At 48.4% G+C, this 22771-nt stretch overlaps 1 protein-coding gene across 1 annotated transcript in view; it reads left to right on the plus strand.

The window, feature by feature from the left end:
* Positions 1-22771, plus strand: part of LOC138581056 (phosphatidylinositol transfer protein beta isoform-like) — a 254710-nt gene that overhangs the window by 126274 nt on the left and 105665 nt on the right. The window contains exon 9 of the mRNA XM_069652098.1: positions 1234-1344. Within this exon, the coding sequence (XP_069508199.1) occupies positions 1234-1344 (111 nt within the window). The remainder of the gene's footprint in view (positions 1-1233; positions 1345-22771) is intronic.

A 22771-nucleotide genomic window follows, 5' to 3' on the forward strand; every position in this document is an offset into this window, starting at 1 on the left:
TGTGTTTGTACCGCGGGCTGCGTTCGCAGCTGCAGTAAGGCACCCATGGGTGCCCATTTTGTCAAAATGGCCCTGGTCTTCTTTTTTTCGCCATTTCTTGCTGGAAAGGTCCTTGAGATTTAATCTGTGCGCCAAACAAGGTTTGGTCCCTTTTGTTCGTTTTGTGTTTGGCGGGATTCCAGAGTGACACCTGCCTCTGGCTCCAGTATGTCTGGCAGGGTCAGGAAGTGAGGGAGGTGCCCGACTCCTGGGGCTTAATCCCCTTGGTTACAGGAATGCACCCAAAGGTGATTGGCCGGCTGGCTGTCCGACAAGGACAGCCACCCTGCTGTGTGATTGACAGCTAGGTTGGAATGAATTGGAGAAACCTGCATAAAAGGTGAGGCTTTTTGACCTGTGTTAATCAAGATTGTATGCAGTACCCTTTGGGTGCACTACAATAACCTTGGCCACCTGGCAATAGGGACCCAGCCTTTGGTATAAGCCTTTGGTATAAGTCTGAACTTCACAGGTTGGTATTGTGGCTGAGCAGCCAGGCTTATCTCGAGCATGGTCAATGTGAGCAGTAATGTTGCGACAGAGTTTCACGGTACAGTTTTTCAAATAAACACTTAGACACAAGGTTTCTTGATAAAACAATTAATTTATTTCAGTCAGTTGTATAAGCCTTGTTCAGAAGGGAGCAATAACACTATACATTTTAAAACCCACTCTGTTTCTCTAAATCAGATGATGCCCATTGGGGATTGCACACACACTTCCTACACCCTCAGGTGATTTTAAATAGCTAGGACACTGTGGACATTGATTTCTCGCTGGTACTTTTAGAGCAATACTGAGTTTGGTGTTAAAGATAGACTAGAGGAATAAAACAAAGGTTAACAAATAATTTACAAACTGGTAAGTATGGTGGTGTGTGCTGATCTCTAAAAAGGAAAAGCTAAGAAGGATAAAAAGTATCCTGATCAGAATATCCCTCTAACGCTCACCATTGTTAGAAGCTCACTGCTTCCCTTCAAACCTGGCTTCTTATCTATTGTGCATTCTTATGTGATCAATAGAGAATTGATCCTCCCAGTTTATAAATAAGTACATTGTGATGTGATGCTTGTGGCTTCGCTCAAGGAGACTGTTCTGCATGTGATCTACACCTCCTCACTGGTGTATTTACATCCCTCCCTCTTTGGAATTTGGGATCCCATTTTTCTTTTGATCGTCTCACTTCTTTTGCAGAAGGAGCTACCGAATAATCCAGACTGTCCCCACATGTGTGCCTACAAGCTTGTGACTGTCAAGTTCCGGTGGTGGGGTCTGCAGGGCCGTGTAGAAAAGTTTATCCACAAGGTATGATCCAGTGTCTCGCTCTGTATGTGAAATCTGTACTTCCCCAATCATACTCTGACCCTCCCCAAAAATATTTATTTTTCTCTTCCACCACTCCCCCATCCATTGTCACTCATATTCTTGTACACCCTTGCTTTTTTGTGATATTTTCTCTCTTGGCTCTCATCTCACAAATCCACTGTCTTTTGGTATTTGCTGTACAGCCCAGCGGCCACCTACACTTTTGTTTCTGAGATTGCTTTCACTTCACTATTTATCGGAACCTGTGGAGGCTGGTGAATTATTTCACTGGTGGGCCTTAAATATTTCCAGTGAATGCGTGGGAGCATAGTGATGGAGCCCGAACAAGTCTTTGTGGCTTGGTAGGGTTCCCCTAGTTATGGTTGAAAATAATGGCTTAAAATGGTTCATTTTACTGCACACACTTTATGAAAAATTATGTAAAAAGCCACACAATTTTCAAGCAGTTTCATGGGGTAATGTATACAAATATAATGGATTTCAGGTCATCAAAAGTACAAGGGAGCATTCTGACGAATTTGCACACAATAAATGCCATTATAAAGCTACATTTTCATGCTGCCGGTCTCGATATATGAAAGCATTTTCTTGTAAGAATACACAATTTTGTTTTTTCCACAATACCAACAATATCTTGCTACTTTAGGAAAACGTGCAGATGCCCTGTCACAATGGCTTTTCCTGTATTGTAGAGAATGAGGGGTAGAAGACGGAGTGACAGATGGGGAAAAGAGAGAATGGGTAGAGGGTAGGCAATGTGAGAATGGGGGGATATTGGAAGGAGTGAGATGGGAGGAAGCCTTCAAGCTTGGAGGGCAGATGCAGTGATTGTGTAGATATCCAAAGTGTCCCTTCACGGTGAATGACCTATTCCCCAAACATTTACTTCAGGACAAAAACTGTGAGACACTGAGGCTTGTAGATCTGCTTAGTCACATACTGTGTATAGGCTGACATCTAGTGGTAGGTTCGAAGTATTACATTCTTTTTTAGGAGTTTCGAGAAACGGGATGTCGACCATGCATGCTTGTAATACTAACCCTGTGTGGCGTATATTGTACTCGTGATCCTTCACGCTTCGAGGTCCATCAGATTTTATTTTCGGCAATTGTGGTCCGCTGCATATGCTGATCTCGTAGCCTTGCTACTGAGAGAGATTGTAATTGGCAGGTCAATTGAAGAAGGTCCAAGGTCTCTTTCCCGCCGTCAGCCTCAGCCCTTGATTCCCAGGGGTTGCAGGTTCGAGCAGCTCTCCGGTCGGTGTCTTATGCTGGAGCAAGGTCTCCCAGTTGAAGAATGCAGCAGAACGCGATGCAGGGCACCTCTCAGAACAGGAATGGACGCAGGTAAGCAGTATCTGTTCATGGCCACCGATTCACGGCGACGCAAAGGGATTCACTTGCTGCGGTCATACTTTCCTGTCTTGGGTCCCCTTGATGCTAGGATTGTTAGGCAAAGCTTGTATGCAGTAACCTTTGGGACCACTACACACAACTAGGACTACAGGCGTAAGCAAAACCAACCTTTGGTATAAGCCTGTACTACACAGATTTGTGGTAGCACTGCTGAGCAGTCCGGCTTATCTCAAAAGGGAATGTGAGCTGTAAGGATGTTACACAGAGGTCTATAATTATAAGTATTCAAATAGACTCTTATACTCAAGGTTTCTATTAATTAATTTCAGTCTGTTATAAAACATTCACTAGAAGGAGGCAATCTGTATCGCACAAAAATATACTTCAGTACGTCACAATATCAGGTTCTGAGGCATTTAAACTACTTTGAAGGAGGAGCAAAATGACATTCAGAGCGTTTGAAGTAGGAGCAAAATGGCATAAGTTAATAAAACTGATATTACAGTTAATCTTAAACAGTGCAAATAGTTTGAGTTCCCCAGAGAAGTTGATTCAATATAATAGTTTAGGCCAAAGTCAATGGGCTAAAGTCTTGTATAGGATAAAGCAGTTCTGGAAGTTAAACGGAAAAGTCTTTGCCGAAGTTCTCAGAAGTAGTTCGTAAAAGAAAGATTCATATGTTGGGTCACAAGTTGCCTAGGCCTGCAAGTTGCCAAAGTTACAAGCACTTTCGCAGTGAGAGGTAAATTCTCTTGGTCAGGTTTTCACAGTACCTTTACAATGAAGAAAACGATGCAGCTGAAGACGTCTGTTCCTGGCAGTTCCTGCAGATCTCGCTGTTACTGAGCCTCAGTTGTGAGGTCAAGAGGGAGGACGTCAGGGGGACTCCTGCACTCGGACTGGTCAAAAAGCTGGCAAAGGCAAATCTTCAATTCCGGTAGCTGCCTTCAAGCACACAAACTGGTGTCCTTCTCCCTGACTATTCGGTTTCCTGCAGCACTCTGAGGAAAATGCAACCAGCTCCGAGAATGGTATCCAGGTGGCTTACGAGTTGATTGCTCCCACCAACTACATTGAAGGGCTTCTCTGTCGAGATGAACTTGGCGATTCGGTCTTGCAGCAGGGCTTCACCGGACAAGCCAACGGCCCAGGAGTTGCAGCAGCCGTCCTCTTTCAGCTTGTCTTCGGTTCTTTTGTTCCAGTGGTCGCCTCTGCCTTACAAGCCAAGAGACTCGCCTTTTATCCAGTTTCCTCTCACTCATTCCAGTCTAGCTGCCACTCACCCAGCAGGGTGGCAGTCCTTGTCAGACAGTCAGCCAGCCAATCACGCCAGAGGGCATTTGGGTCTCCTAGGAGACTAAGCACAGGGAGTTTCGGGCACCTCCCTCACTCCTGCCCACCCCAGACACCCAGGTGCCAGAGGTGGTCTTCAGTCCTGAAGTCCGCCAAAGGCGTAGGAACAAAGGGACTAAACCTAGTTTGGCGCGCAGAGACAAACTCTAGAAGGACCTTTCCAAAAAGAAATGGCGAAAAAAGACCGGGACCTGTTTAAACAAAGGGGGCTCAGACGCCATCATGAAAAACATGGCTCCTGCGATTTAATGCTACCAGTGTTTGTGGGAAAAATCATGGTAGTTCATTGTAAAACTGTCACCAGCTATTTCGATAGGAAAGGGTAGCATTTGACTGCTACATGATTTTCTAGACATAGGCGATACTAAGTAACCCCTCCAGCACTCTATTGTAAGATAGGGTGTGCTGGGTCTAGGAACTTTGAAGGAACAGTAGTGTATCCCAGAGAAGGTATTTAAACCCTGGGACAGCCTAAAAGGCTTCTCCTGTGTCACTGCACTGAGGGTGCTGTGTGACCCAAATGAAAAGATGATGCCTATGGAGTTGTCTAAAACTCCATAATCAAAGAACACAAGATTAAAACGCACATCAAAATACATGTGAGAGTGGGGAAAAAGGCTTGCACTAAGAAATAAAGTCCTCAAAATCCAGCAAAGTTTCTGGGGGTCTCTAAGGTGAAGGGAATTAGCAAATGTTATGAGAATTCTCCCCAACAAGGACCACGACGTTTCGCAGAGGTAAGTCCTGGTGCACAAGCTGAAGATCCCCTAACTTCCAGGCCTAAACTCGGAACAGCGACGTCTGCAGCACACTAGCCCAAACTCAGAGCTGGTCAGCCACAGTTCGTCCTGGGGCACTTATGAAGGCTCTTCTTCGTAGGACACCGAGCTGACGTCGAGAATGGATGTTCTCTTCACTCCAAGGGTCGCAGCTCTTTCACAGGACTGCTGGAGGTCTTCCACAGGACAGGGTTCTACCAGGACCGCAGCAGATGTTAGTCGCCAGGCCTTCTTCCGACGGGTCCATGATCTCCTTGTACGTCTTGTAGCTGAACAATAGTCTTGACTCCCTCAATTTCTTCCATGATCTCTCAAGTAGCTGCAGGGGTCCTCTTATACCAAAAAGCCAGGTAAGAGAAGCGGCTCCCACTAGCCAATGACCGATCTGCCCCCACACACACCCTAGCAGTGGTCCAATCACACTGGCACCCTAGTAGCAAACACACACAGTCCTCCAGTAGCCCGCCAAAAGCATGTGCTTTTCCAGCCACTGCAAGTCCATATAACAATTTTCCTAGCCTCACAGGCCAGGAAGAAGGCTAGAAGACAAGATGGCCAAAGGAGAAGCGACAAATCTTGTGACGTGGCCATGTTTGACCACTAGCCACAGCTGGTAGCCAAACGCAGTAAGGCTAAAACGAAATGCACCAAAAAATGCACCAAAAAATTGTAAAAAGTCACTGCTGCCACCAGGTTGTCCATTTAGCAAACCTAACGTAACCAAAAATCCTCTGAGTTTAGTCTAGGGCAAACCAAATGTACTGCATTGTAAGATGCATTGTACAATGATAAAACGTTACCACAAGTGATAAGTTACTAAAAGTAGTAATAAAATAACTAGACTAAGGGAAACCATGTTTCCCAGTACTGGCAACCTGAAGGACATGTCAGTTTCACCATAACAGATGAGCAAAAGCCAGTGTAGTGAAGCTTAAGGCTTCACTGCACTGTAAAAAGAACAGGTCAGATACAAAAATAAAAGCAAAAAGTTGGCGGATCCATAGAAATGGAAGGAAACGTGCACTTTCATAATACCTGTACAGTGAAGTTGAGGACAACTCCCAGTTGAGAAAAACTGCACTCCCAAAGCAAAGGAGCACTAAAAAATGGCCTAAATTGAGTGTAATCCAAGCCCCACAGTACCTGAAGAGCGAAGTTGAAAATGTAGCTGGCAGCCTTCGTGGTGCAACAATGAAAATCCTGATTCCTGCTCTCAAGAAGAAACCAATATCGCTGGTTGGATTCTCTTCGATTACTCGGTCCTGAACTCTTGAGTGGACTTTAGGTGAAGAATTCCTCCTTCTGAAGGTCCACACGGATGCCTGTGAAGTTTCAGCGAGATTCGACGTTCGCAAGAAGACGATGCATTCGTAAATGGTCCAGGTACCCCAGGATATTGGTGTTCCGCAGCCATGGAAAGTTGTAGGATGTCGGGGGGGATGGCCCAAACTGAAGGTCCTGAGGCTAGTTGGTACCACCAGCCCAAGGGAGGAGGTCATCCGTCGCAGAGCTTCCCTGTTGAGATGAAAACTAAGTCAGCAAGGCTGCAGGGCTTCACCGGTCTTTCTGCTTTGGATTTCCAGTTCCAGTAGTCGACTGTAGTCCAAAAATTCTCTCCGACCATACTTGCTAAGCCCTCCTGGGGTGTTTAAGCCACATGTTGTGGTGGTGTGCGCTCATCTAGGATTAGGGGACAGATGGAAGAGGCTTGCCCCATCTATTCCAGACAATGGGAGAATTTCTATGTTACATGGTTATAAACACACTGCAAGGGGCACTGAAAATTATTCCCAAATGTGTGATGGAGGCCATACAGGATAGTCATTCCTTTTAATACTCCTGTTTAGCGACCCCACAATATCTTTAAAAACGGAAAATAAAACTAAACAGAGCTCCAAAGGTTTGAGCTCTCTATTGTGAATTCCACACTAGTATTCCACCAGGCGGCCTTCTTAGTGTTAGGATCACCACAGGGACCACATTAACTGAAAATAAATGAAATTTTAGACCTGTGTGTTGTGTTCGCACGTTTGGGTACATGTGCAGGTCAGTTACCCATCCCAAGTGTGTTTTTTGTCCAAAAAATCTCTGGAACCCATACATTCACCCATATGGGGCTGTCAATTACTTGGGGGCTAGCTGTCCTACAGGACAGCCAGCCAGCCTTTTTAAACTGGTTTCAGCCAGGCACACCTTCAAACAAAGGACAGTGAGGTTTTGGGACCTTCCCTCACTTCTGCCTTGCCCCCCACTGGAGCCTGGGCGGCTTCAAGGGAGACGCCTGCCAAAGGCAACACTCACAAAGGGACACACCACCACTTGGCATGATAATAGAGCCCAGAAGGAATGTACAAATGGCAAATGGTGAAAAAAGAAGACGGTGGCCATTTTGGCAAAATGGTTGCCTGTGGGTGCTGTACTGCAGCTGATAAATCTGCACAAAAGGTAGAGCAAGTATCCACTGCCACCAGCCATTTAGGTTTGTTAGTTACTGTAACAAGGTTACATGCGCTCTGGGAGAAGTTGCATTGTAACCCCCAACCACCCCACATAAGGTGGTGTGTGTTGGTCACCAAAAAGGAAAGGTAAGTAAGTTAACTTTTATCTTTCTACTCTTGAACTGTAGTTCGCACAAGAGAATGAAATACATTCTAAAGGGAAGTACAAGGGACTCCTCGGTGACACTGCACAGAGGGTGCTGGGTGTTGCAGTCAATAACAGAGGCCTGTATAAAACACATGAAAGGAAAGCATGCTCCATAAAGGCAGTAAAATAAGAATCCTAGTCAAAAAGAATGAGTGGTAAAAAGTTCCACTCACTCAGGAGAAAAAATCAAAAAAGTCCAGATTCCAGCAAATGGGTAAAGAGGTATAGTAGGTGCGGGAGTACGTTCATTTTCACTGCCGTCATGCGGCCGTCCCAGGACAGAATCATAGAGCCCCATCTCCTTAGATCGGCGGTGACCTGTGACATAACGGGATCATAGTTGGCAGGGGCGAGATTGGTTAGGTCCCTGGTTAGGACTCCCAGGTATCGAATAGAGGCCTTCCCAACCATTATCCCCTACAGCCTGTCCAGGGAGTCTAGGCCCGAGTCTCGAATTCTCATGGGGAGCAGGACTGATTTAGATGCATTAATCTTTAGGCCCGAGAAGCGCCCAAATGCGGTCAACAGGGACAGGAGGGGGGGGGGGGGGGGGAGTGAGGATCTCTGGTCCACCAGGTAGGCCAGGATATCGTCCGCAAACAGGGAAAGCTTAAATTCTACATCACCTCTCCTGATCCCCCTGATGTCTGGGTGTGCTCTGACTGCTATTGCCAGGGGCTCCATGGTGAGGACATAAATTAGAGGGGAGAGTGGGCATCCCTGCCTTGTTCCCCGTGAGAGGGGGAATGGGTCTGATAATCTTCCATTCACTTGGACCCTGGCCTTAGGGGCCCTATACAACTCAGCCACCTAATCCCTGATGTGTGTCCCAAAGCCCATCTTCTGGAGGGTGAGTTCCATGAATCTCCAACCCTGTTGAACGCCTTTTCCGAGTCCAGGGATAGGACGCTCGCGTCTAGGTCCGACACCTGGGCATAGTGGAACAAATCTATGGTTTTACGAATGTTATCTGAGCCTTGTCTTCCCGTAATGAACCCCACCTGGTCTCCGTGGACCAGTTTCGGCAGGATCCCCTCCATCCGTCTCCCAATAATCTTGGCCAGGATCTTTACGTCAATATTCAACAAAGAAATCGGGCGGTAGGAGGAGCACTCCGAGGGGTCCCTGCCTTCCTTGGGGAGCACCACGATGATTGCCTCCATCATGGAGTCCGGGAGAGACCGCCCCCCCCCCCCCCAAGCACCGTGTTAAACACTCTAACTGACCGGAACCTTTTGTAAAAATAGACTGAATAGCCATCCACGCCCGGGGAGGTGCCCACCATCATACCACTGATCACGTGTTCCACCTCCTCTTCGGTCACCGGACCCTCCAACCCCTCCGCCATCTCCCTGGTCAGGGCTGGGATCTGTATAGAATTCAGGCATCCCTCAAGCTCCATCTTGTCCCCATTGTATTCGGATGAATATAGCCTTTCATAGTATCGGCGGAAGGCTTCTCCAATGTGGGGAGTATCATAGCCTACCCACCGCCCCCCCATTCTTCACTGCTTTCACCATTCTGCTTCTCTGTACCTCCCTCAGTTTCCAAGCTAAAATCCTGTCCGCCCTGTCCCCTTTTTCGTAATACTTTTGTTTAACCAGGTGGAGACTTCTCTCTGTTTTATGGAGGAGGAGGTCTCTCAATTTGAGACTATAGTCGTCCAGGGCGGCCACCCGGTCGCGGTCTAGGGGCTCCGTGAGGGGGCCTCCCGGTTGGAGTTGGGCGATTTATTTTCCCCTCAGATACCTTTCCTGGGCCTCCCTTTCACTTTTCTTCTGGGATCCCATTTTAATCAGGACTCCCCATAGGGTAGCCTTGAAAGTGTCCCATAGGGTGTGTGAACCCACCTCACCGTTGTCATTAAGTTCAAAGAAGTCCGCAATGGCATCGAGTACCTCCTGGGCTAGAACCTCGTCCTTCAGCAGGGAATCGTTACACTTCCATCTCCCACTGTGATCGTTTAGCCCTCCCCTTGCTATGGTGACTCGGACCAGGTCGTGGTCAGACCAGGGGACGGGGTCAACCCAATGGCCAGTGATGGATGGGTGCAGGGTCTCGTCCACCAGGATGTAATCTATCCTGGAAAATTACGTGTGCATGGATGAGTAGTAAGTAAAGAAGGGGGTGTTCGTTCTAGGGGTCGGGACTGTGTCCACCAGGCCCAGTTCTGAGTTGACCCTTTGGAAGTTAGTTGCCATGGTCTCATCTGCCGCCCTGGAGGACTAAGGTCCAGCTCGTTTCCTGTCCCGGACTGGGTCCAGGATCATGTTGAAGTCCCCCCCCCCCCACCACCATCGTCCCGTGGACAAGGTATTTGAGTTTATCCCTCACCTCCTCCCAAAATTGAATTTGGCCTTCGTTTGGACCATAGATGACGGCTAGGGTGAGTGGGGCCCCCTGCAGGGATCCCCGCACCAGCAGGTAGCGGTCCTCTGGGTCTTTCAGCATGGCCTCTTTCTCAAAACCCATATTCCTCGCCACCAAGATGGCCACCCCTCTCTTTTTGCTCTTGTGGGATGCACTGAAGACCTCCCCAATTCCTCCTCCCCGCAATTTGGGCTCCTTTCCCCGTGGCCAGTGAGTTTCTTGCAAGAAGAGGAGGTCGAGGCTGGCCCTTCTAAACTCCCTGCAGACCAGGGATCTCTTTGTGGGGGTGTTTAAGCCTCGTACATTGAGGGAGCCCACTCCCAGGGCAGGCAGACTCCCAGCCATAATCTAAAATTCCCTCCCTCTCGGTCAACACCCTCATAATTCTCTTCCTTGCATGCTCCCTTGGTTCTACTTTGTGCTCCCCTTTGCCCCCCGCCCCTCCCCCCCGTGTAGGCTTAGAACAAATCCCCAACTGCCCCCCGTTCCCCAACCATAACTGAACAACCCCAACTCCCGTAAACACCCCCGCCCCCCTCCCCGGCGTCCAGCCAATTAGTTCCGCCATCGCTGGCTTTTTGCCGAACCACCAGCCCGCCCACCTCGGCCAGGCAATTCACGTAAGAAGCTCAACACCCTTAGCCCCCAATGTCCCCGCCCCGGCTGCGTACCATCTGTCTACCCCATATACTTGCTGTTCGTGGGGACGGTGTTAGTGGTAAGATCTGAGTCTGCGCACATCTGTCCCGGACCTAGCGGGTCGCCCCCGTTCTCAGTCCTCGGAGTCGTTTCGTTCTCCGTCCTTCGCTGGGGATGGAGTGCTCATTTTTGTAAATTTCCTTGCGCCGGTTCGCCGTCACCTCTCTCCGGACGGGCCGGGGCCACTAGGTATGAAGTTCCCGGGCCCCTCCGGGGGTTCGAGTCCACTGTGTACTCTTGAATAGCTCCTCATATATCCTCTTCCGTGATCAAGGTTGAGCGTTGGCCCTTGTATTCAAAAGTCAGGGAGAAGGGGTAGCCCCATTGAGTAGCTGCGTGAGGGGGCAGCACATTCTGCGCTTGGCCAGCGTGTAGGCGGAGAGATCCTGATATATAGAGACCAGGGCATTATTGTAGTTGATTCCTCTGGTCTTTCTGGCCTCCTCCAGCACTTTTGTCTTCTCTGAGTAATAGTGGAACCGGACCAAAATCGACCGGGGGGCCCCGCTCTGCCCCCCGCCCTGTGCACCCTGTCGAATGTGAGCTCAGTTGTCATCTCCTCTGCGAATAGGAGGGTGATGATGTCCCTCACCACTCGGGTGACATCCCTCTCTGTCTCCCCTTCCATTTCGGGCACCCCAAAGATTCCGAGGTTGTTCCTCCTCTCCCTGTTTTCGAAATCGTCCATCTGTCGGGCCCTTTCCTCATCCCTCTTCTCCAGGGATTCTAGTCTCATACATACTTGTATATCCTGGGTCGCTCTTTGACGATTGGTTGGCCTCAACTTGTAACAATCTGTCCTCGACCTTGTCCACCCTCTGGTCCATTTTCTCAAATTTCTGGGCAATGTCGGAGCGCATGCCCCTGATTTCCTGCAAAATCGAGGCGAAGCCTCTTTCCATTGCCGCCGAGGGAGCCGCGTCTTCGTGTTTGGCCATAGTTCTTTTGAGGCTCGTACCCTTGTCACCTCTGGGAATCTCCTGGAAGCGGTATCCCTGTAAGGATTCCCGCCAGTTCATCTGGTGTTTCCTTGTGCCCCGCCGTGCTGACCGCCGCGGCCCTGGCAGTTCTCGGGGGGGGGGGGGGGGGTCATGTGCAAGGGGGGGGGCAAGCGAGGTCGCCCCTCTTGAGTCGGGTGGTCTTTAACTGCTTCTTGAGGGTCGTTAATTTCCAGGGGGGGGGGCGGGGGCCTCACACCTCGATCGAAATCCGTCACGATGGTCAGGGACCTCTCCTGGCCCCCCCCTTGGAAGCAGGGCCCGTGTGGCCAGAGCGGGAGGGCCCCTCTCGTTGGTCAGGGGGTGGAGGGCTCCGCGACCCTAGCGCCCCACCTGTAGGCTCTCGTGTTGCGGGGGTGGGGGGCGGGCACACGCCCCACCAACAAGTGGGGGGCCTCACACCCGGGCAACCCCGAATCCGGTGATGTTGATTTTTGTCCGGGGGGGGGACTGGGGCGCCCAACTGGTCCCTCCTGGCTGGAGCCGACACGCTCCAGGGGGCCCCCTTCTGCCCGAGTCGGGTGTGTGGGGGACCTGCTCACCTTCGCCCGCTCCCCTGAGTGGAAGCGGTACCGGGGCTTCTTGTGTCTCCGCCGCTCTCTCCACTTCTCTCTGGTCCGGGCGGTGGGGGGGAAGGGCAAAGGGAGCCTGTCTCCCGAACCGCTGCTGGGTCCTCAGTGCCTCTGGGGCCCGGGCCGCGGTCAAGCCGCTCCCCAGGCTGGAGAATGGGGGTAATCGCGCGGGGGGGGGTAGCTGATCGGGCAGTTTGCCCGTGCCCGTGCGGGAAGGCCTTGTCTCTCCTCTGGCGCTGGGGCCGCCCAGGCCGCGCCTCTCTTCCCGCCTGAGAGTCGCTAGTCCCGAACTCGGGGACCCTGGAGTCGCTGGACTCCGCTCTTTCGCGAGAAGGGTGCCCGGGGGGGGGGGGGGGGATCACCCGTCCAATTCACCGCGTTGGGCCTGCCGGGGGTGTTTCGGGGGGGCTCAATCCCTCCTCGACGCCGGGCTTCGGTGGGAGCAGTACGTTCAGGCAGCCATTGCCTGCGCGCCCCCTGGTGGCCTCTCGCGTGGCCTCGTTTTGACCTACAGAAATGTGTTAGGAAGGTTTTCTCCTTTTAGCAACTATACTTCCATTTCTCTGAATCCTCAAACTTTTTGTTTTTGTACTCTGTCCAGACTTTTTCCAGTGAAGTGAAGCCATCTGTTTCCCTTTTCTTTTTACATGTTATCTATTGTTTGGATAACGTTTTATCAGTGCACAATTCATCATATAATGCAGTGCAATGGGTGTTAGGCAAGATTGTGTGCAGTACCCTTTGGGAGACTACATCAACCTTGTCCTCCTGGCAATAGGAACACAACCTTTGGTAAAAGTCTGTACTACACATGTTGGTAGTGTGGCTGAGCAGCAAGGCTTATCTCAAGAGGTGTCAATGTGAGCAGTAGGGCTTTTACACAGAGTTTCACGGTGACAATTATTCAAATAAACTCTTACACTCAAGGTTTCTTGATTAAAAAAAATGATTCATTTAACAGTCAGTTATATAAGCCTTCTTCAGAAGGGAACAAAACATGTAACACTTCAAAATATACTTTAAATCATACTCTGTTTGTGTAATCAGATGATACCCATTGGGGATGGCACACAACACTTCCTACACCCTCAGGTGACTTAAATAGCTAGGACACTGTAAACATTGATTTATCGCTGGTACATTTAGAGCAATACTTAGTTTGGTGCAAAGGTTAGATTGTGGAATAAAACAAAGATCAACAAATAATTCATAAACTGGTAAGTACTTTTTGAACCCTCCAATGCAAAGTAAATTAACCCTTTCCTGGGGGAAAGGTAAAAGCACCAAGTCAGAGGTAAGAAGAGTCTCTCAGGGAGCCAGGACAGCCGATGTTAGTTGAGCAAAGTCTAGGGCAGCTGAAGATCTTCTTTGCAGGTCAGTAAGTCTTGCACAATGTTTTTAGAAAAGTTTGTAGAAATAAAATCACTTCAAGGGCCACAATCTGGGAGGCTTGTGACTGGCGAAGCTGCAAGCAACTCTGCAAGGGCAACCAAGAAAAGTCTCAACTGAGAACAATTAAGGCTACACAACAAGAGGTAATTCCTCTTAGGTTAACAATACCTTTTGGTTAGAAGAAATGGTTCCAGCTGGCTTCTGTTCCTGTACAGCTCTGCAGATCCTGGTGTTCCTGGGCCTCAGTCGTGGGGACAAGAGGGAGGACGTCTGGGGACTCCTGCACTGCAATGGGAAGGTTGGCGGCAGCAATGGGCAAACTTCAATTCAGCTGCACTTTGCGGTTTCAGCTCCTCGCTCTATAGCAAATTGCAACACTGCGGTTCTCTGATACCACTTCAGACCTTCCTTGCATCTGGGGTCCAGCACTCTGTTGAGGGGGCTCAGACTTGGTCAGTCCTGCTTCGGGGAAGTCCGGAGGATCTTCCTGGCGCTCGGGTACGACTTAAAATCGAACCACTCGATCCGGTGTTCCTCTCCTGGCACTTTGGTACCAGCAGCAGCAACATTGGAAGTACAGCCAGCTCCGAGAGGATGTCCAGGCGAGTTCACTTTGGGGTTGATTGGTCCCACCAACCCAAGGGGAGAAGTCGTCCTTGCAGGCCTTATCCAGTCAAAACTAATTCAGAGCTTCAGCACAGCAGCAGGGCTTCACCGGGCAAACCAACAGTCCAGGAGTTGCAGCAGGCATCTCTTCCAAATCCTTCTTCGGATTCCTTCGTCCAGTGGTCGACTGCCTTCAAGCCAAAAAGTCTTGCCATTTATGCAGGTTTCTCCCGTTCATTCAAGCCTAGCTGTCAATCGCACAGCAGGCGGGCTGTCCTCCAAGGACAGCCAGCCATTCACCTTAGAGTGCATTCCTGTAAAAACACCCAATGGTAGTAAAAAGTAAACTACTGCCACCAACCATTAATTGTAGAAAGGGTAACTTAAAAATGTTAAATGAGAAACTAGACAAAGGCAATACTACGTAACCCCTTCAGCACCCTATTGTAGGATAGTGTGTGCTGGGTCTCGAAAGGTACAAAATGTAAGTAAAGTCAAATTCACTTTAATGTTCTTGGAAACAGTAGTTTCACCAAAAGAAGGTATTTAAACTTTTGGAAAATCTAAGACTTCCCTGTGTCACTGCACTCAAGGTGTCTTTTGTCACAATGTAAAGTTCATGCCTATGGAGTTTGTCAGACTCCAAAGTCAAAAGAAACAGAGTACAAATCACAGAAAAATACATGAGTGGGGAAAAAGGTCTCGCTTTCTCCAGGTTAGAAATAATAATTCCTAAAGCCTAGCCAAAATAACTGGGCTTCTCCAAGGTAGAGTGGGAATTAGCATATTTCTGAGAATTCTTTTCTTTTGTATGACACTAGAATACATTGAAATTGATTTCTCTGGTTACTTTGGTTACTTTACATGTTCCTAAAGACAAACTGGTGGCAGCAGTTACTTTTTGATGGTTTTGTGACTACCTTTTGTTAGCCTTACTGCGTTTGGTTACTAACAGTGGCTAGCATCCCAAAATGTCTGTTTTTTTAATTTGTTCCTTGGCCATCTTACCCTGGTACCTTCTACCTGCCTTGCCAGGTCTCATTTTTTTGCTCCTACATTACCAGGAAAGCTGAGCTTTTCGAATGCTAGTGCAGGGCCATGTGTGTCTTCCCAGGAAGTGCGTTGGAACTGTCTGGTCCCAATCCATAAAGGGGGGGGGGTGTGTGTGTGTCTGTCTGTCTGTCTGTCTGTCTGTCTGTCTGTCTGTCTGTCTGTCTGTCTGTGGGCTGAGGTTCTAGATGAGGAGTCCTGCAGCTATTCCCCAGAGAGATCCTGCGAGTAGTCCAGTAACGTGCCCAGCTGTGAAGACTGAAGACCCGTGGACCCTTCCTAAGAAGGCCTGGTGACCAACTTTTGTTGCAGTCACAGTGAAGCCCTGTCTGGTTGGTGATCTTTAGAAGGCTTTCAGTGGTACTTAGATGCTCGGAGTGATGGGACTAACTATTCACGATGTCTACTGGATGTCCAGCCATCTGGAGTCTTCGGATACATTCCTGGAACCAACCTGAGGACTGACCACCTCCAGTTTGTGCTACTGTGTTAGAGGAGTTGTCTTCTCGTGTTTTGATTCAGACCTTTAGGGATCCTCAGCTTGTTTTACAAGAGTCCGCCCTGCAAAATGTTGGCGTTCCAGCATCAATGTCATCCGAGATATGAGACAGACTCTGACTGCTGTGTCCCCTTGTGTTAACATGCATTGGGTTTTTTCATCGAAACCAGCTTCCCTGCTTCTGCGCAAGTGCCTAAAGGAGTGCTGCATTGGTGTAGTCTGCATTAATCCACTGGAACAGGTTGCAACAGCTCCTGGATCCGACCAGAACTTTGGCTTGCACCCGCAGCACCTGGGCTCCTTTGACCGGAATCAACTGCAGGTAAAACGACCTCTGACGACCCAACGGCCTACCAAGTCTGAGGAGAAACCGGAGTATGGGGGATAAGTTACACCTGTGGTAGGGGAGTTCTACTAAAGCCCACTTGGAGGGAAGACTCTATGAAACTATCCCTTGATATACAGGTCCCCAACTCTTAGTATAAGTCTGTACTAACCAACTGATTGGTAGAATGGCTGGTAAAATGGCAGAGCAGAGAGGCTCATTTTAGGAGGAGGATCTGAGCTGTAGGTAATTACAATGAACCCAGTAAATACAAGAAACTCTTAAACACATAGTTACATTTCTGATGCTGTGAATCTGCTTAGAATCACATGCTGTGCATATAGTCTGACATCTAGTGGTAATTGCGTAGTATTGCATCTTGTCTTTCGAGGATCTAAAGGGGATGCCGACATGGGCGTGCCTGTAACACTATCCCTAACGTGACGTGTAGTGCACCCAAAATCCCTCGTGTGTCGAGGTCCCTCGGATTGTTTTTTTTTCTGCCCAGCTAGCTGGTCGCCTTATGCGCAGCTCTTACAAATTGCAACTTAAAAACTTAATCCACGACTGTTTACCTGCCACTGCGTAAGAGCGCACAGACGCAGAAAGTTCTGGCAATGTCGAAAACGATGCAAAGTCTTTAGAACAGCCAAAAGCCCTCCCAGAGACAGCGGAACATCCACGAGAGTCTCGCAAAGATTGTTTCGGCGGCCAATAAGCCCAAAGACAGGTCGAAAGACACGTCCACACTCGTGAAAGGCAGGGAGACTATTCTGATGGCCCCCAGCCACTATCTAAGACCCTCTCAGATAAATCTTGATGGTGGTTAAGGAGAATTCTCAGAAATGTGCTAATTACCTCCACCTTAGAGACCCCCAGCAACTTTGTTGGATTTTGAGGATTTGTTTTTTTTTAACCTGGAGAGAGTGAGACCCTTTTTCCCACTCTCGTATTTTAATGTGGATTCTACCTCTGTCAGACTCCACAACCAAAAGAAACAATCTCCATAGGCATCATCTTTTACATTGTTTCACACGCCACCTTCAGTGCGGTGACAGATGGAAGTCTTCTAAATTTCCCAAAGATTTAACTACCTTCTCTGGGATAAACTACTTTTTCCCAGAGAAGTAAAGTGAAATTGACTTTACTTACCATTGTAACTTTCTAGACCCAGCACACACTATACAAATAGTATAATAATAATAATAGATAATATAATATAATAGTAATATAATAGAGTGCTGGAGTAGTTACCTAGTATCCCCCTTTGTCTAGCTTCTCATGTAACATTTTAATGTTACCCTTTCCTCACTGAATGGCTGGTAGCAGTGGTTTACTTTTTACTACCATGGTGTGCATTTACTGCAGGCTGCATTCGCAGCTGCAGTAAAGCACCCAAGGGTGCAATTTTTGTCAAAATTTCCCCGGTCTTCTTTTTCGCCATTTCTTTGTGGAAAGTTCCTTCTTGAGATTTACTCTGCGCGCCAAACCAGGTTTGGTCTTTGTTCCTTTTGCCTTTGGCAGGATTCACAAGTGAAACCCGCCTCTGACTCCAGAGTGTCTGGGGTAGGCAGGAAGTGAGGGAGGTGCCCGAAACTCCCTGTGCTTAGTCTCCTAGGAGACCCAAATGCACTCTGAGGTGATTGGCCGGCTGACTGTCCGGCAAGGACAGCCACCCCACTGGGTGATTGACAGCTAGGCTGGAATGAATGGGAGAGAACTGCATAAAAGGTGAGTACTTTGGCTTGGAAGGCAGAGTCAACCACTGGACGAAGGAACCAAAGGAGCTTGAAGAGGACGCCTGCTGCAACTCCTGGACCGTTTGTTTGCCCGGTGAAGCCCTGCTGCAGTGCCGAAACGCCTATTTCGCATCGACTGAGAAGCCCCTGCAACGACGACTTCTCCCTTGAGTTGGTGTGGGACCAATCAACTCCAAAGTATGCCACCTGGACATCCATCTCGGAGCTGGCTGAATTTCCACAGAGTTGCTGCTGGAAACCGTATAGCCAGTGAGAGGAACACCAGATTGTGTGCATTGCTTTTAAGCTGGCCTAGAGCTTTTGGAAGATCCTCCGGATTCCCAGGAAGCAGGACTGACCAAGCCTTAGCCCCCACTACTGAGTGCGGGACCCCAGAAGCAAGGAAAGTCCATCTCGACAGCCAGGAACCGCTGTGTTGCCATATGCGATAGACGCGAGGAGCTTAAACACTCAACAGCCACTGAAAGTGAAGTTTGCAGATTGCACGTTTTGACCGTCCCAGTGCATTGCAGGAGTCCCCCAACATCCTCCCTCTTGTCCCCACGACTGAGGCCCAGGAACTGTGAGATCTGCAGAGCTGCACAGGAACAGAAGTCATCAGCTGCACCTTTTCTTCATTTCTAAGGTACTGTAAAACAAGTCTAAGATAACTTATCTCTTACTGTAGAGTTGCTTGTAACTTCTACAACTCACAAGTCTAATCAGCTTGTGGCCTATATTTGATACTTCTTTTCTTCAAAGACTCCTAAGAACTTGTGAAAAGACTTTTCCATTTACTTATCAGAAGTGCTTCATCCTATACAAGACTTTTGCCCATTGACTTTGGCTCAGCCTATTGAATTGTATGGCTCTTCTTGGAGGATCTAAAAGTATTTGCCTGCTTAAGAATTTTTGTGGTCTCTTGTGTTCTAATAACCTTTGCCTTTTACCAATTCCTGAAAGTATTCTAAATGCCAACAGTAAGATATTAATGTCCCCAGCCCCCTAGTTATGGAAGTCACCTGTGGGTGTAGGTTGTCTGTGGGCCATCCCAAACGGGTCTTTACTGATTTAGAAACTAAGTGTACAGTATTGAAGTGTATTTGTGTGTTACTATTATATTGCTCCCTTCTGAAGAAGGCTTTATAACCGACTGATAAATTAATAATTGTTTATGCAAGAAACCTTGAGTGTAAGAGCTTATTTGAATACCTGTGACTGTAAATCTCTGTGCACCTCCACTACAGCTCACATTTACCCATCTTGAGGTAAGCGTGGCTGCTCAACACGCTACCAAAACTGTGTAGTACAAGCATATACCAAAGGTTGGGTTGCCTATACCTGTAGTCAGTTGTGTGTAGTGGTCCCAGAGGGTACTGCATACAAACTTTGCCTAACAACGGTCTAAGCAGGTAGGTCCCCCTCAACTGCCCCCCCAAGAGGAGCCCCCCCCCCTCTACATCCCTCTGACACCTCCTGGACCAGGGATCGGTTTGAGGGTGTATGAATAGGCTTGCAAAATGTGTAGACTTTTCAGAAAGGTTTACACCCAAGAGGCCTTGTGAGGAGGACCTTTACCCCACTGTGTCAACATTTCAGAGGACTGCCTCTTCATGAGGAGGTGTATGACGATAAGGAAGATGTTCGTCAGGAGCCCTTTTTGCAGGAAGATCCCTTTGAGGACCCCACTCACCAGGCCCCAGATTGGGAGGGATGAGCCACCAGTGGATTACCCACCTTGGCTGTCGCCTACCAATACCCCAGACCCAAATGTGTGGATCCTCCCACATCTCTTCCTCTTAGACAGGCATCTCCTATAGATGACCGGATGGCATTTAATGCCATTCTGAATAAAGCGGCCAAACATTTCCAAATTGCCACGCAAGAAGCAGTGCAAGACTTTGATTTTGTGGAGGATATTTTGAAGGAGAAGTCACCTGCCAGACAGGCTACACCTTTACTAAACTCCATTAAAAGGCGTATCACCCCTTTTTTACTGACACCATCACAAACAAGGGCTGTGAACCCACGGGTGGAGAAACCTTTTTGCCCCTCCCCTACAGATTCCCCTGTTGTCACTACAACTAGAAAAGAGCAGGGGTACCCTTGTCCACAGGTGAGACGCCGCCGGAGAAGGACTGCAAAAATGTTGTATGCGCTAGGAAACCGTGTCACTACTGCGGCAGCCTATTCCACCAGGATTGCCAACAATACCACTCTGTTGGCCAGCTATTGCAATGTTCAGTGGAACCAGCGCCAGGAGGGCCTGAAAGGAGGTCCCCGAACCAGTGCGTTCACATTTGCTTGTGGTTGTGTTGAGGGGAGGCAGGTAAATCATAATATCCTTAAGAATACTCTAGATGCTTCAGAGACAGCAGAGAGGACTCTGGCCCAAGGTACCCTTTTGAAGAGGCATGCATGGTTAAAGAACTCAAAGTTCAAGCCAGAAACACAAGCGGCTCATCAACAAACCAGTGGAGGAAGCTAACCTGTTTGGTAAAGCTGTAGATGAGGCGCTAGAAACTGCAAAAAAAGAACAGGACTTTGAAATCTAAACCAGATTACTCAAAGGCCCTTTCAGCAGCGTAGTGGTGGTTCTTACCGCTCCTTTCGCGGACAATCCTACCCACGTTCCCCAAACAACCAATACAGAACGGGTAACACATGGTCCTTAGGACAGTGGTCAGCTGCCTCAAAGCAGTATCCGCCTAGGGGACAGCGCAGTGGCAAAGGAAGGGGTTGCAGTGCCACCCCTATAGGCTCCCTGGCCTCCAATCAGAGTTGCCTTGCTGATCCAGGTCCCCTCCCATGCCTCCCTAATCGGGGGGGGGGGGCATATAACATCATTGTTACACAGATGGGAGGGGATTACCACAGGCCACTGGGTGCTCAAGACAATTGCTTGCAGTTATTACGTAGAGTTCAGCCGGCCACCTCGATTCAGATCACCAAAGTCCAGCCATCTGACATCGGAACACCTGAAAATCCTGCTGAAAGAGGTTGAGATCCTGCAGGAAAAGGGCACAATCGAAGTCGTCGCTTCAAGGGGAACGGTCTCTGGATAACATGGCCAGAGATATTAGTTTATGCTTTTCCCCCTTCTCCCCTACTCAACAAGATAGTGCACAAGATGCGCCAGGAACCAGTTACCATGATATTGGTGGCCCTGATGGGGCCCGCCAGCCTTGGTTCTCATCTGATGGAGATGTCATTCTCTCCTCCGATGAAACTACCATGCCCATACAACATGCTTTTGCAGGACAAGGGGGAAACACTTCATCCATCCATGCATGCAAACTCTCCACTTAGCGGCCTGGCTCCTGAGATCATAGAGTTTGGGCACCTACGTCTTCCGCAGAGATGCATGGATATACTTAAGCAAGAAAGCCTGAAACCAGACATTGCTACTTCAATAAGTGGAAACGCTTCGTCATCTGGGGTAATGCCAAGACCCTCAATCCCATAGATTACTCTCCTACACATATTGTGCTATACCTGACTCACCTTCTTGACTCTGGTCAGGATTTTAATTCTCTGAAAATCCACTTAGCTGCACTTTCAGCATATACCACGTCCCTCCAGAAAGTGTTGTGGTGGAAGATCCCAGTAATCAAAGCTTTCATGGAAGGGGTTAAGAGACATCATCCCCCAATTTCAAACCCAGCTCCCGGATGGGACCTAAATGTGGTACTAACCAGACTTATGGGATCTTCCTTTGAACCTATGCATAAGGCTAGCCTTAAAGCACTCCCTTACAAGACTGCCTTCCCGGTGGCAGTCACTTCTATAAGAAGAGTTCTTAAACTAAATGCCCTTTCAGTTCTAGACCCATTTGTCACTATCCACAAAGGCAAGGTGGTTCTGCGCTCTCGCCCACGGTATACGCCCAAATTTATTTCTAAGTTCCATGTGAACCTATTAACATAACTGCCCACTCTTTTCCAGAACCCCACTAACGTGGCAGAAATAAGCCTACACACACTGGATGTGCGCAGGGCAGTCATATATTATCTGGAGAAGACTAGACCACTAAGAAACACCAACCAGTTTTTCGTCTCAGTGGCGACTGATAGAAAAGGGGACCCTGTCTCTAAATCAGCCATCTCTAAGTGGATTGTCAATTGCATCACACTGTTGCACTCTTGCCAAGAGAGATCTGCCCTTCAAGCCTAGAGCACACACTACTCGGGGCACTTGGGCTTCCATAGCATTCATTGCACATGTCCCTCTTGAGTCCATTTGCAAGGCGGCAACCTTGAGTTCTGTACACACCTTTACAAGCCATCTCTTCACTACTGTTCCTTCTCACCTCCCTCCTACATCTCCGGGTACTGCTTGCTAGTTTATGCACAGCATGTGATTCTAAGCAGATTCACAAGCATTAGAAGACATGCATTACTCACCGTTATAGCATTTCTGATGATTGTATCTGCTTAGATTCACATGCCCCCACCCTTCCTCCCTTCTCTGATGGAAGGAACATGGACCTCTTACTACTACTTCTTTCTTTACTCGCTTACGGTAGTCACAAGGCTCCCTCACGGCAGAAAGCATATAATCGGAGGTATCTCGACACGTGAGGGATCTTGGGTACACTACACGTCGCATTGGGGATAGTGTTACAGGCACACCGATGTCGACCGCCCCTTTCGCTCCTCGAAAGACCAGATGCAATACTCTACGATTACCAGTAGATGTCGGACTATATGCACAGCATGTGAATCTAAGCAGATACAATCTTCAGAAATGCTATTACGGTGAGTAATGCATGTCATACAAGGAAGGTAGGTAATTACTTATTTTAACTAATCAACACACATAGGAATTATACAAAATACTTTTCATAAGAGACTGCTTCAATTGTAGTTGCTTGCGGTTACAATTGTAAGAGAATGACACTGACGGTTCTACTTTATTAGTGCCGCAGACACTCATTGGTTACAGAGAAACAGTAATTGCATTAATGTAACACAGATAGTCTGTAGGAAAGAAAATGAGGGTTATTCACACTTTAGTAACAATT

Source organism: Ambystoma mexicanum, chromosome 3p (assembly GCF_040938575.1).
Source record: "Ambystoma mexicanum isolate Mex_15411 chromosome 3p, UKY_AmexF1_1, whole genome shotgun sequence".
Taxonomy (NCBI): Eukaryota; Metazoa; Chordata; class Amphibia; order Caudata; family Ambystomatidae; genus Ambystoma; species Ambystoma mexicanum.